This window comes from Mustela lutreola, chromosome 8 (assembly GCF_030435805.1).
Source record: "Mustela lutreola isolate mMusLut2 chromosome 8, mMusLut2.pri, whole genome shotgun sequence".
NCBI classification, from domain to species: Eukaryota; Metazoa; Chordata; class Mammalia; order Carnivora; family Mustelidae; genus Mustela; species Mustela lutreola.
In genome coordinates this window covers 147,716,395-147,732,048 of record NC_081297.1, presented here as the reverse complement: position 1 = coordinate 147,732,048, position 15,654 = coordinate 147,716,395, and the positions used below count along the sequence as shown (strand labels likewise).

General features: G+C 42.1%; 1 protein-coding gene across 3 annotated transcripts in view; it reads right to left on the bottom strand.

Annotated features, from left to right (window-relative positions):
* ATXN10 (ataxin 10) overlaps positions 1-15,654 on the bottom strand; it is a 159,392-nt gene that overhangs the window by 109,721 nt on the left and 34,017 nt on the right. For all 3 annotated transcript variants that reach the window (XM_059187268.1, XM_059187269.1, XM_059187270.1), the window contains exons 4-5: positions 12,017-12,113; positions 9,639-9,797 (exon numbers count right to left, since the gene is read on the bottom strand). In XM_059187268.1, the coding sequence (XP_059043251.1) occupies positions 9,639-9,797; positions 12,017-12,113 (256 nt within the window). The remainder of the gene's footprint in view (positions 1-9,638; positions 9,798-12,016; positions 12,114-15,654) is intronic.

Genomic DNA, 15,654 nt, shown 5'->3' with positions numbered 1-15,654 from the left:
TAATGATACCATTTTAACCCTCGGAGGCTGGCACATCCTCTCCGACAGCACACTCTGTCAGCAACGACAAGAAACCAGGTCCTCTCCAGTGGCCAGCAGGACTGCAGACGGGTACCAAAGCTAAAAGGGCTACTTGGCATGTTTGTTAAAATATAAAAAAGCATATTCCCTTCGACCTAATGATCGCACTTAACGGATTAAGGGACAATCATACCAGCCCAGGTGCGATCTGACATATGTATAAACAAGGCTACTCCCTGCCGAATTCTGTATTTACAGGACACTGGGAACCTAAATGTTCACCAGTAAGGAACCGATTAAATAAACTGCGGTATATTCACACAGCGGAAGATAGAGAAAGCTCTTTATATACTTACATGGAAAGATCTTGAACATGCACTACTGGATTAAAAAAGTAAGAGGCTCAGGAAGCCTGGACGGCTCAGTTAAGCCTCCAGCTCTCAGATTCAGCTCAGATCATGACCTCAGGATCCTGGGATCGGGCCCCACACAGAGCTCCGTGCTTGGCATGGAGACTGCTTGAGATTCTCTCTCTCTCTCCCTCTTCCCCTCCCCCTGCTCGCACACTCCCTCTAAATAAATAAATAAAATCTTTTAAAAGAGAATATAAATATAGAAATTTTTAAGAAAAGCAAGAGGCGCAACAGTGTGCTGAGAAGCAAGCAAGCAGCTCACCTGCTCCGGGGATGGGGCTGGACGGAAGAACTAGGCGGATGGCCGGGAGGGAAACTAAGCTTTCCGAGACTTGAACCACAGGAATATATTATCTATCAAAGAACTAGATATGTGACTGAAGCGTATCCTGGAAAATTCATCTCAAATTTATTTCTGCTTTGTAGACACACCACTAGGCAGGAGTGAAAGCATGGCCGTCTCTGGGCAGGACAGCTCAGTGGAGAACTCAGACATGTTTCGTTGGACCAGAAGCTATTTCTGGGCAGACATATTTAAATTCCTACTAATAAAACAGCAAATACTATCCACTGTCTACTGTGAGCCAAGCACCATCTAAGGAGCAGCTCAGTACATGAAACATGGTGCGTATTTTTCTTCAAAGCATTCATCTGGCGCAGTATACATTTATGGGGGGGGTCATTATCTGTCTCTCACTAAAATGTAACGTCTGAATTTTGAATCTCCAGTGCCACGAACAGCACCTGGGCACACTTCACTCAATCAGTGTCTCCATGACTTAGTTTCTGTTTAAAGTGAGCATTTCTAAGTTTTCCGAGTTTCCTACAAGCCTGAGCGAAGAAGGAGTGCCATCTACCTCACGAATTCGACATAGAAGAGCATCGGATCCTCAGGAAAAGGGCAATTTTTCCTAGGCACTGGGTTCAGGTCAAGTGCAAAACCATATGCTTTAGAAGTCACCAGAACTGAATACTAGCTCATTCACTTTCACCAAAGATCATTAAAAATCCAAAGCCATCAAAGCCAAGGGCAAGAATGACATCTTCCCGTGATGCTAGGTAGAAGAGGGTGGGAGAAGTACAGCCATTCAAGGCTCAGAGCGACAGCAAGAGGAGACAGCGTTGCTGGCCAACACTCCTGGTGCCAAACCAACACTCTAGTGAGTTTCTGCACGCCTTTCACCAGGTGGGGCGTGAAGCTCAAAAGCCTGGAAACGTCTCATCTAAATCAGTCCCTTCATTTGAGAAATAAGGACGTATGGAAAGAGAGGCCCACAGAGGCTGAGCGTCCCGGGGAAACCCCCCCATTACCCAAAAGTCAAGACAAGCCCATCTCAGTCCGACTCTGCCTCCCGTGGCTCCTCTGAAAATGCTCCCCTTTACAGGGCTCGCCCTTTGCTCACGCAGCCCTTCTGGAGAGACGTTTCAGGAGAACTTAGGGTCCGGTTCTTTGTGCCACCTTCAGCTCAAAATGATCAAGGATAAAATTCCTCCGTTCTTTTTTTTCTTTTTAAAGATTTTACCTTTAAGTAAACCTCCACACCAGTGTGGGGCTCAAACATACGACCCCGAGGATCAAGAGCAGCACACGCCACCGACAGAGCCCGCCAGCCGCCCCCTCCAGTCTTTCTTCCACTCCACAAAGAAGAAACGTCCACTGGTGAGTGAAGATGGGGCATTTTTCCTTTAACTATCTGGAGGACAAGAATGGCTGCCCCTCACATTCAATTTATACAGAAGGCAGAAGAAAACGCTCTGCATGAATGTCCATACAAACCACTAGAGCTCTTGGCTACACCCAACGGGCTGACGTTCAGCGGACAGTACCGACGGCCAACACACACACAGGGCAATGCGCACAAGATGCCGATGGGAGGGAGATTTTCTCTTACAACTGGGAAGTGGTAACTGCACGGCTGTCAGTTACGGGTAAGTCTGTGCTCGCTGCTGAGACTGTTTTTCTAAATATAATATATTCTCCATCCCAGCACGCTGCCTAAAGTTACAAGCAAAATTCTCAGCTTTCATTCAGAATTCACTGCAGTTACTTTCTCACCAAACATCTGCTCAAGGGAAAGACAAAGATGTGAGACCCAATCATGGTCAATGTTTTCTAAGTAACAGACTTTAAATTTGTGATTGAATTCTCATGCAGAACAGCTATGTCTGCAAATTCAGAAATTCTGTGGTAGTCCTGTGTGAGGGAGACAGGGTTCCACTAATGGGAAACCTAAAATGCCACAAGGATATCTAGAGACCGTAAGACTCAAGTAACACTCCAAACATTATGAAAAATATGACAGATGGCCTTGGGGGAGCGTCACAAATATTCTCTAGCAAAGGCAGAAGCTAGAGTAGAAAAGGCATCAGAGAAACGAATTTCTTTTATGAGAAGAAAAAGCTAGAAAAGTTATCTGTTTGCTAAGCCCTGAATTTCACACACACAGAGACACACAGACACACAGACACACAGACACACACACACACACACACACACAGAACCTGAATTCTCTCCCTCTGTGTACATGAGGGTCACAGGCTTGCTTTATCTACCACTTTCTGTTTCTGATGCCAAAACTGACTCACACAGGCAGTCAGAGGCAAAACTCTGGAGTCTAATCTTGAAATTCATCATTTAAATGTGATTGCAGAAAAGCTAACATCCACAAAGAACTGAGCACAGTTTTACATCATTTTCCATACTGGCTACAACCCAAAATGCAGGAAGGTCCGTCTTTCCATCTCCTTCTTTCTCTCAGTCTTCCTCATTTATCAGGGGTGTTAAAGCGCATGAATAGTTACAGACAAGCTAATTACCATCTACAGTGCACTGTCTCTGTGTCATGTAGAAGGTGCTAAAAGCCATCTCTCTAAGCCTCAAGGAGCATATGTTAAAAAAAAAAAAAATACAAAGATTATGATGTCGGTAAACAGAGGTATTCCTGAGGTCAAAGTTTTAGGGAAGTCTTTTTCAAATGAGCCATTTATTATTTTCATTTCCATATAAGCATACAATATCAAAGCTATACTTATGAATAAAATAGACTTCAGTGACTCTGAAAACCCAGAAAACTCTTTTACAGTTCCCTAATTAAATGAAAAATCTGATTTAAACACTGCTCCAGAAAACAGATGCCACTCTCCTATTCTGATTTCTGGGAAATCAAGCCCACAGCTGCTTCCATCAGCAATCGAGACAAAACACCCAAAGCCGCCATAGAAACAAATGGTCTCCTGTCTGACGGGTAAATAACCTCTTCGGGGGGGTCGAATGTGAGGACCGTAAGGCAGACAATTCTACTAGAAAACAAATGAGTTATAATCTCTAAAAAAGACAGCGCAGGAGCCAGGACCTCCCGGGTACCCTTCCTGGGCTGTGGGATCCAGATGAATTCAAACACCCAAACCCAACCCGTGGATTCATCCCGGGTTATCTAAGAGCACAAAAACATCCCTCACACGTACAAACAAAAAGAGCAAACATTTTTAGAAGGACATTATCCCAATAACTCCAGTGCGCCCACACTTTCCTGTGTCTCTGGTATACCTAAACAAAAAAGACCCGGTGACTGAAACCTTACATTTGTCCCTTTCCAAGAAAAGAAACTAAACCCATGAATTCAAACACCATCCAATTTTGTACTTTGTCAGCCATCCCCTAATGTTAGCAGGTAGGAGGGCAAAGAGTGGGTGCTCTCTAATTTTCAGAGATGGGTTCCTATTTTACGGTAAAAAGTAAACAGTTTTGTTGGAAGCCTCTGGATGCCGGTGTAACTCATGTGACCCGAGCCTCGCTGCACTCCACTTCGCCAAGAATGCGTTTCTTAAAAACTGAAGGTCTGGGGCAACCCTGTTTGCCCCAAGTCTGCTGGCACCCGTTTTCCAGCATTTGCTCACTTCGTGTCTCTGGTCACATTCTGGTAGTTTTCACGATATTTCAAACTTTTTTATTATTATATTTGTCACAAAGATCTGTGATCAGTGATTATCATTCACTGAAAGCTAAGCTGATGATTAGCATTTTGTAGCAAGAAATAATTTTTTAAGTTAAGGTATGTACACTGTTTTTGCAAGAGAAAATGTTCTTGCACACTTACTAAATTACGCTATACTGTGAACATAGCCTTCACGTGCACTGGGAAACCGAAAACTTAATTTGACTCTCCTTACCCCAGCTTTTGTTGCACTGCAGAGGTCTGGAACTGAACATGCAGTACCTCTGAAGTATGGCCATTCTTCAGGATCCTGTTTCTGTTAAGCAAATGCACATCTCCTCCCCCAGGCATCAAGGCGTCACTGCTGTGCGGTTAAGCCATGAGCTACTACCACTCCTTCCCATCCTTTGTCCTGCTATCTCCACCTGCTGACCTCTGAGAACTCGAACTTGAGCTCTCCGGAAGTGGATTCCATCTTTTGCCCTTTACCCCAGTGCTGCCAGAAAACCTCCCCTGAGCTAAGATACTTAAATGAAACAGAATTCAGCTAGAAAATTTTTCTAAGTAAGCAGACGCTGAGGATTCATCCATCGTGTTTACAAAGCATCAGAATCTGGAGGGAGGTAATCTAAGTCAAGCACAATATCATACTATTTTCATGCACCAACTTGTGTTTGCGTGCACTTGGTAATTCAAATACAAATAAATATTCGGAAAAATAAATAATTTAAAAATTAGGGACAATTTCAATAGAACAATAAAGCTTATGCTGAAATAGACCCAAACTCAGAAAACCAGTCCCTCACCCTTGAAATGCAAGTGGCACTAATGTCAGCTCAAGGCACACGGACACAACCTGTGCCCGTGAACACGTTGACCTGTCCGTGAAAACATGCACGAAGTAGATCCTCAGGAAAACTGGAGACCAAAACAAAGCACAACAACATCTTTGATGATTTTTATCATGATGAAAGGGTCAATGCCACAAGACGTAACAATTACAAACATAAATGTGTACACCTAACCACAGAGCCTGGGAAGAAGAGATGCAAAACCCAACAGATCTGACTAAAGAAACAGAAAATGGTGTGGTGCACTTCCAGTCATGAGCGGAACAGGTGGATGGAAGACCACCAAGAAACAGAAGGCCCAACAGGCGTCTACATGGCACCAAAATCTGAACCCACAATGCTCTCCATGCAGGTGGGACAGGCTCTACGACAGGCCAGGTGCTTGGCCATAAAACATGCCTCAATATATTTAAAAATTAAAAACAAAATTTTATAAAGTGTGTTCTCTGACCACAGAGGAACGAAACTAAAACTCAAGAGCAAAAGGAAATTTGGGAAGTACAGAAATATTGGAAACAGAACAAGCTTGTAAATAACCAACAGGTCGAAGAAAAAAGTTGTAAAAGAAATCGGATATAACCTGAGATGGATTAAGATAAAAATACATGAGACATAGCTCTTACAAAAAAATTTACAGTTCTAGGGGTGCCTGGGTTGCTCAGTGGGCTAAAGCCTCTGACTTCAGCTCAGGGCATGATCTCAGGGTCCTGGGATCGAGCCCCGCATCGGGCTCTCTGCTCAGCAGGGAGCCTGCTTCCTCCTCTCTCTCTGCCTGCCTCTCTGCCTACTTGTGATCTCTGTCTGTCCAATAAAATTTTTAAAAAATCTTTAAAAAAAGAAATTTATAGATGTAAATACCTACATTTTAAAAAAACTCTTTCAGCAATAACCAGAACTTCCAGTTTCTTAAGAACTAGAAAAAAGAGCAAAGTAAACACAAATGGATAAGAAGGATAAATAAGGGTCACAGCAGAAATAAACAGAGAATAGAAAATGAAAAGGGAAAGAAAAAAATATCAATGAATCCAAAAGCTGGTTCTCTGAGATCAAAACCCTGACAAAGCTGAAACAACCAAAATACAAACCGAAATTACTAAAATCAGGAACAAAGAGGAAACATTCCTACCAACCTCACCTAAATAAAAAGGGATCATAAGGGAGTACTATGAGTAACTGTGCCAACACATCAGTCTGCCTGGGCCAAGTGGCCAAGTGTCTTTCCGGGAAAGACACAAACTACTGAAACTGACCCGAGAAGAAGTAAACCATCTAAACAGTCCTATAACAACAAGCAGAAATGGGATGAGTCATCAAAAAACCTCCCACAATGAAAAAAAAGCCCAGGACCAGAGGGCTTCACTGGTGAATTCTACCAAATATTTAAAGAAAAATTAACACCAGTCCTTTGTAAACTTTTCCCCAAAATAACAAAACAAACATAAGAGAAGGGAACACCTCTCAACTCACTCTGTGAGGCAAGTGTTAACCTGATACCAAAACCAGGCAAAGGCATCACAAGAAAAAGAAAACTACAGCCCAATATGCCTTATCAACATAGACACAGAAGTCCCTAACACAACATGAGCAAGCCAAGTTCACAACACACAGAGATGATATGCCATAAGCAGGTGGGATCTATCCCAGAAATGACAAGTTGACTTAAAATAAAACAAAATTAGGGGCACCTGGGTGGCTCTGTCGGTTAAGTGTCTGACTCTTGATTTCGGCTCAGGTCATGACCTCAAGGTTGTGAGATTAAGCCCCCCGCTGGGCTCCATACTGAGCTTGGAGTCTGCTTGAGATTCTCTCTCCCTCTCCTGCCTCTCCCCCACAACATGCATGCAGTCAATCTCAGAAAAAAATAAAAAAATTAAAATAAAACAAAATTAAGCACCATAATATACTATAGCAATAAGATAAAGAACAAAAACCTCAACAGACGCAGACAAAGCACTTGATGAAATCTAACAGCTTCCATGATAAAAACATTCAACCAGCTGGGAGTAAGTACAGGGACATTCCTCCCCCGGAAGAAGGGTAACTATGGAGAACCATACTTCACACTCGGTGGTGAGAGACTGACGCCTTCCACCTGAAATCAGGAGTGAGACACAGAGGTCTGCCCTCCACGACTACTCAGCATTGTACCAGAGCAGCTGCGTAAGAAAAAGAAAGAAAGGCAACCCAACTGGACAGAAAAAAGTAAAACTATTTGCAGATGACATGATCCTGTATAAACAAAGTCCTAAAAAAAAAAAAAAAATCACACACAAAAAAACCGCATCAGAACGGGGGACCCTGTGGCTCGGCTGGTTAAACCACTGCCTTTGGTTCAGGTCGGGATCCTGGAGTCCCAGGATCAAGTCCTGCATTGGGCTCCCAGCTCCTCGGGTAGTCTGCTTCTCCCCTCACCTTCTCCCCTCTTATGCTCCCTCGCTCGCTCGCTCTCTCTCTCTCTCAAATAAACCAATAAAATCTTAAAAAAAAAAAAAAATCAGAATAAACGAGTTCAGCTCAGGTCACAGGATATAAAATCAATATAAGAAAAATCAACCAGGGGCACCTGGGTGGCTCAGTGGGTTAAAGCCTCTGCCCTCAGCTCAGGTCATGATCCCAGGGTCCTGGGATCAAGCCCCGCATCGGGCTCTCTGCTCAGCAGGGAGCCTGCTTCCCTTCCTCTCTCTCTGCCTGCCTCTCAGCCTACTTGTGATCTCTGTCTGCCAAATAAATAAATAAAATATTTAAAAAAAAATCAACCATATTTCTATATACTTGCTGTTTACAACGCATGAATGGAATTAAACAATTCCCCTTAAATAACATCAAAAATAAAATACTTAGAATGAATGGAACTAAAGCTAGGTACGACTTGCATACGAAGATACTACAGAGCTTCACTGAAAAAATGAATAAGGCCTAAGTAAGTGGAAAGATACCCCTCCACATGGACTGGAAAACTTAATCTAGTTAAAACGACAGTATTTCTCAGAGTCATCTATAGATCCAGGTACTGTCTACCAAAATTCTAGCTGTCCCTCTGAACAAACTGAAAAGCTGATCCTAAAATTAATACGTAACACAAGAGACCCAGAACAGCGCCAAAAAATCCTGAAAAAGAGGAGCAAAGTTGGAAGACCCACAGTTTACAGTCACGGAGACAGTGAGGTACCGGCATGAAAGAAGACGGAATGCAAACAACATCAAAACACGAAACATAAAACCCTGAGCAGAGCCTCGGGGACCTGTGGCGCAACAACGGAAGATGAAGGTTTGTGTCACCAGACTACAGGGACTGCTCCGAGGGCCCTGCGGCCTCCCACACATGCCCACAGGCCATGCAGACAAAAGCACAACAGCCTGTGATCCTCCCAGAACCCAAGGACGGGCAGCCTGACCTCTGAGAGGGTCTCCTTCCTGCCCCGTGGGCGGCTGCTAGGGACACTCGGATGAGATGCCCTTCTGATGAGATTTGGAGATGTCTGCCCACCTCCTCAGAATGTAAAACCACCTCAAGCAATGAGGCATCTCCCTACAGTCACTGTCCCAGTCTTCTGGTCCCTTGTCAATATGTGGGACAAGGACCAAAGCTTCTCCTCCCTGTCCACAGAAGTAACAAACTGTCTAAATCTAACAGTGGCTTGTTATGTCTCTACTGATTACAATCAGCCTCCGCCTTGGCCTTCTGCGGCCTGACACATAGGCCACGAAAGAGAAGCTGAAAAAGGATTCAAACAAATAGTGGCTGGTGAGGCGCCTGGGTGGCTCAGTGGGTTAAGCCGCTGCCTTCGGCTCAGGTCATGATCTCAGGGTCCTGGGATCGAGTCCTGCAACAGGCTCTCTGCTCAGCAGGGATCCTGCTTCCCCCTCTCTCTCTGCCTGCCTCTCTGCCTACTTGTGATCTCTGTCTGTCAAATACATAAATAAAATCTTTAAAAAATATATAAAAATAAAAAACCACTTTCAAACAAATAGTGCCTGGAAACTCCCCAAATCTGGCAACATAAACCTACAGATTCGGGCGCCTGGGTGGCTCAGTGGGTTAAGCCGCTGCCTTCGGCTCAGGTCATGATCTCAGGGTGCTGGGATCAAGTCCCGCATCGGGCTCTCTGCTCAGCAGGGAGCCTGCTTCCCTTCCTCTCTCTCTGCCTGCCTCTCTGCCTACTTGTGATCTCTCTCTGTCAAATAAATAAATAAAATCTTTAAAAAAAAATAAAATAAATAAATAAACCTACAGATTCAATAAGTCTAGAGAACGCAGAGAGGATATACCCAAAGAATTCCACACCAAGACATCATAATTAAACTTCTGAAAGGACAAAGAAAAATCTTAAATAAGCAAGTAGAGAAGCATCCAAATTTCTAACTTCTAATTTCTAACTTCTAATTTCAGACATTCTAATTTCTAACAAGAAACTTACGGCCATTCGGATTCCGGCTGCTTTTGGTGAGCTTCGATGACATCAATGGCAATGTTCAAATTTTCCTCCAGTTCTTTCATTCTCTCAGAATTCAGGGATGTGAACAAAATCATTGATGAGTAGGCGACAATTTTTTTGTCTGGATGATTTAAGCAAGACCTTCCAAATAAAGAAATGAGAGTGTGAGCCCATTCAGCAATACGGTAAGATATGATTACAACACATACATAATAATCATCCCATTAACAAATTCAGTGCCTAATGATGTTTTTTAAGGATTTAATGAAGTACAACGCTTTGAAACAAATACGCTATTTACTGTAAAAACAGCAACGTAAAACGAGTCACAGCACAAAGCATCCAATATTAAAGACGCAGCTGACGTACGACTCAAAAGCAAATACCATCTGATTAAAGAGAAAGATAATGATTACATTTACAAAAAATTAAAATGTTCACTCTTGTTAGAAAAAAAAAAATCAAAGGCAAAACAGGCTACGTCATTATCGACAGGAATTCCTTCACTAGTTACGAGGGACACAATATTCAGAGGAAAGATGGTATCCCGACAAGAGAGAGAGAGAATGTGGAGGCAGGAGCGCCAGTGGGAGTCCTGCCTCACCGCCCCCACCAGCTGTGTGATCTCAGCGAGGTCACTGATTTATCAACCGTCAGTAACATTATGGGACATGCACTATGGCAGGATTTCTTTTTTCAGTGCAACTTCATAAGACCCTTCTGGAGGAGATATCATCCTTCTATTATAGACAAAGACTGTGTTGACTTTACTTGCCCAAGGGCACAAAGCCAGTGCCTTCCAAAGCTGGAATTCAAATTTGGTTATATTTCTCTCAAAGATATATGCGGAGTATCTTTGATGCATATATACATGCATAGTATACTATGCAGAGTGAAGTCAACCTCTTTCTGTGTGTTTTCTGATATAAAAATGGAATACAATGACCTCCTTGGCCTATCTTACCGGGCTTCAGAGAGGATCAAATCTGACACTATCAGTAAAACCACCCTGTAAGCTGTCTTGACTTCTCTGAGCACCCTATTGAAGGGCCTCTCCTCTGCTTCTTCTACTTAAGCTTAATTATCACTAATTGTAAAGATTTTAGGCCTCCAACTCTTAATTATTGGCAGGAATCTGAGGGCCAGCTACAGACTCGGTGAATCATACCTGTTTCTATCTAGCTGATCTGATCTGAACATCACCCTCTCCACACAGCCCAGAACACTCCACCACCAGGGAAGGCGGCAGAGACTTTAGGCAGCTGTTGTCTGAACAGGTGCAGCCTTTGGATCCAGAGAGCAGCTCGGCCACCTACCAGCAGTGTCAGCTTCCCCACCTGTCCCAAAGGGGACAGCGCCACCTGCCGTGCAGGGCTGCTGACCAGGACAGAGAAGGCCCAGCCCAGGGCACGTGGACAACTCCTACGCTACAGCTTACACTGTTGCCACAACCGAAGACACCCCACTCGCTGGTAACCGAGCCTGGATGAGGAGCCAGGCCTCCCACTGTCAGTGCCCCTCCTATTACCTATTCTTCCTCTGCCACCTGCACACCTTTTACCTCTGTGCTCCACTTCTCACGAACCAACAGAGCTGGTCAAAACAAAACAGTAATCCCCAGGAAAAGCACCGTGAACCAATCCAGACCAAGAGATTGGTTGTCCACGTCTTACAGCTCTCCAGATCTACCAAAACATAAAGCCCCGGGCCATGTATAAAAGAAGAGCTTGGCAGGGACGCCCGGGTGGCACAGTCGGTTAAGTGTCTGACTCTTGACTTTGGCTGAGGTCAGGTCAGGGTCGTGAGTTCAAGCTCCACGCTGGGCTCCGTGCTGGGCATGGAGCCTGCTTGAGATTCTGTCTCCCTCATCCCCAGCCCTCCACCCCATTTTTTCTCCCTCTCCCCTTACCCTTCCCCCAATAAAAGTAAGTGCTCACTAAATAAATAAATGACTATTCATTGCCCATACTTGGGTTTATGGCTTTTTTATTATAAATTTGTTTTTCTTACCAATTATAATAAACCTAGTACTTCTTAATCAAAATTTCTATTTTCTTAAAATACAACTGACATGCAACAAAGGGCGTCAATCTTAAGTGTACAGCCCCCAAAATTATTATATACAGATACACTTCCATAACTACCAGCCAGACCAAGACGTGAAACATTCCCAGAACCCCAGGAGACTCCCCCATGACCTCTCCCAGCTCCTCCTGAACCTGCCACCAACCACCAACCACCACCACTATCCTGAATTCTATCATTAAAGGTTAGTTTTCCTATTTTTGAACTTCATGTAAATGGAATGATATAAACACAGTCTTTTCAGAAGTCAGAAAACCTTTTATCAATATACTCACAGAAAGAGTTCTGGGAAGGCATGCACCCAAACAATGGACTGGGAATCTTCATTCCTTGAGGCGATGTTGCCTAGAAACTGCAGGCCACAGCGAAAAGCTGAGGATTTATAAAAAGTAAAAAAAGATACAATTTAAAAATTTTTTGACATACTGAATAAACATATCTTAATAAAAAGAAAACATTCTGGATTATTAAACAGGAAGTTTTTATTAGCTTCTTTTACCTATATAAAGTCTCTCACCACAATGAAACTTTGGGCATAAACTTAATATTAAAATGCCTTACCAAAACAATGTACACTAGACAAAATAATTAACTTCTCAAAAAGACTGTAAATGTACACAAAATATACCTCCAATTTACATTAAATATCACTGGATTGTGTGTTCTGATCGAGAGAGCTACTCTTAGAGTGGATTTTGTAAAATCTAACAATGCTATTTCAAAATTACATCTAAAACATAAGACAATAGTAATATTTAAAGTTAAAAAATAGTAAAAAGATATATTGGGCAAAACCAGCCTAAAAAGGAAGTCATACATCACTTAAAATGGGATGTAATAAACATTAAGGCAAAAAGCATTATTGGAGATTATTATTAAAAGTCATTTCAGGGGTGCCTCGCTGGCTGTCAGTGGAACATGCAACTCTTGATCTCAAAGGCTGTGAGTTTGAGCACCACATTGGATACAGATATTACTAAAGAAGATATACTTAAAAAAAAAAATCCATTTCAGAATGACTTAATTCACCAGGAAGATATAACAATTTTAAATCATAATTATCTAATAATATGGACTCATATGTATGTATGTGTGTAAAACTGACAAAAGCACAGAAGAAAGAAAAAAATCCACCATTAAATTTAGCAGTAGTTACACATCTTTCTGGGTAACTTATAAAACAAGCAGACAAAAATTAGTATATTTAGAAAACTTTAATAGCATTTAATAACAACCTAGTTAATAAATACAGAATATTTCACCAAATAAAAGTGCAGAATATTGGACAAAACCTAGGATGCTGACAGCACCTGGGAGGTGGAGCAACAGGAATGCTTGTCCACGGCTGGTGGAAGGGCACAGCCACCATGGAGGACAGTGTACTGAGTGGTTTCTTACAAAACTAAACATACTCTCAATATATAATCCAATGATCAAAATCCTTGGTATTTACCCAAAGTAACCAAAAACTTATGTCCACTCAAAACCCTGTACGTTAATGTTTACAGCAGCTTTATTCATAATTGCCAAATGAAAGCAACCAAGATGTCCTTCCATGGTGAACAGATAAACATGCTGTGGTCCAAGGAGACAATGGAATACTATCCAGCACTGAAAACAAATAAGCATCAAACCATGAACGGACATGGAGGAAACTTACACGCACATTACCAAGTGAAAGACATCAATGAAAATGCCACACACTATATGATTCCAACTATGACATTCTGAAAAAGGCAAAACTAGGGAGACATTGCAAAGATCCATGGTTGCCTGGAATGAAGGCAGGGACAGTGAAAAGGCAAAGCACAGGGCAGTGAAACTACTCTGTGTGATACTATGATGGTGAAAACATGTCACGGAGAGTCACGGGAGCAGGAAGCAAAGAGAGAAGCAGGCTCCCTGATGAGCAAGGAGCCCGATGCAGGACTTAATCCAAGGACACTGGGATCACAACCTGAGCAAAGGCAGATGCTTAACCAAATGAGCCATGCAGGTTCCCTCAACATATTTTTAAAAACTGACACAGAGATAATGCTCAGTTACTGCATCACAATTATGTTTATATATAATTACTTGCGGGAAATAAGCCCCCAAAATGAACAGAAAATCCCCACATATTTAAAAGTAGAAGACAGATCCTAAATAACCTATGGGGACAGAAAAGAAATCACAATGGAAATACAATATTCAATCAACAAAGATGCCAGAAGCCAAAGCTTCTAGATGCAGCTAACACAGTACCCAGAGGAATATTCATAGCTTTAAAATGCATACTTTGAAAAAAACAAATAAATAAAAATTAAAAAAATAAAAGGCATACTTTGGGAAAGAAGAATGAAGAAAATAAGCTAAGCATTTGCTTCAAGAAATTACAGAAAGAATAATAAAACAACCCAAAACAGTAAAGGAAGAAAAAAAGATTAAGAGCAAGAAATTATTAAAATTGAAAGCAGTCATAAAAGAGAACATCAAGATCCAAGATGTGACTCTTCAAAAAGCTCAATATTGACTAACCTTTGAGAACTAATCAAAAAGGAGAAAAGCCACGAAGAATAAAGACGTTAAATTTTCAGAAGTAACAGGACACGGCCATGGATCTTGCAGACATCAAAAAATAAAGTCAGAAGATACTACAAATACCTTTAGGCCACACTGTTTGAAAATTTAAATTAAATAAACAAAACCCTAGAATACGGCTAAGAAAAAGCACCTCTGTAAAAAATTCAGGGAACGCCTGCAGTCTTGTACCATTAAGGTCTTCTAATCAGCAACCAGAAATTTTCCCACAAAGAAAAAAAAAAAAATCCTAGACCCAGGCAGCTTTACTACCCATTCACATTCAAGTAGGAAATAGCTCCAATTTATACAACTCTTCCAAAGGACAGAAGAGAGAGCAGACCCTTAAACCAGCTTGGTGAGGCTTGCGTAACTGTGATACCCAAGTCGGAACAAGCACAGCAGGAAAAAGGAAGGGAACAGAATGTAAAAAATACTGAAAATGTATTCCACATTGAATCCAGTTGTATAGAGAATGACGAAGCTGTGAACTTAACAGCTGTACTGCAAGCTGCTTTATTATCACAAAGTCAAAATTTGTAACCGACCACATGAACCTACAAAGGACAGAAACATACAAAAATCTCAAAAACCGCAGGGAACACAGAGATGGTGAAATTCAACACTCATTCATTTTCAAACAACAAACAAAACAACTACCAGCCAGGAAAGATTACCAGGGGGCTTCTTTAACCTAAAAATGGGCAGCCCACAAAAAATCAACAACACAATATAATTGATAGCCAACTGGAGAGAGAGAGCCTTCTGAAAGGGTGGAGACAGGAATACCTGCTATCACCATTTCCGGTCGACATTCTCCTGAAAATCCAGGCCAGTAAGACTAAGGATGGCCAAACACTAGAAAAGAAGACACTAAACGTTTTTCCCCCTCACAGCTGAAGTGTCATTTGTACTGTACGTGGAAAGTATTTTTAAGTATGTAAGTTGTTTGAATTAGTAAGAGTCACCAAAGTTGCTGCATACAAAGTCAGTATTTTAAAAAGTCAACAGGGCACCTGGTGGCTCGGTGAGTCAAGCATCTGAGTTTGACTCCGGTCATGATCTCAGGATCCTGGGATGGGGCCCTATGCTGGGTTCCCCACTCAGCAGGGAATCTGCTTCTCCCTCTCCCTCTGCCCCTCCCCCTACTCGGGCATGTGCACACACTCTCTCAGATCAATATGTAAAATCCTTTAAAAATAAATAGCTGAAAATAAATTTTTAAATTAGAGTCAATATTTCCATATAGAGAGAGAACAAGCAAAAAAAAAAAAAAAATCAAGAAAGGAGACCATGTATGAAAGCATCAAGAATACAGCTATAAGTGATGTACAGTGCCACTAAGCAAAAAAAT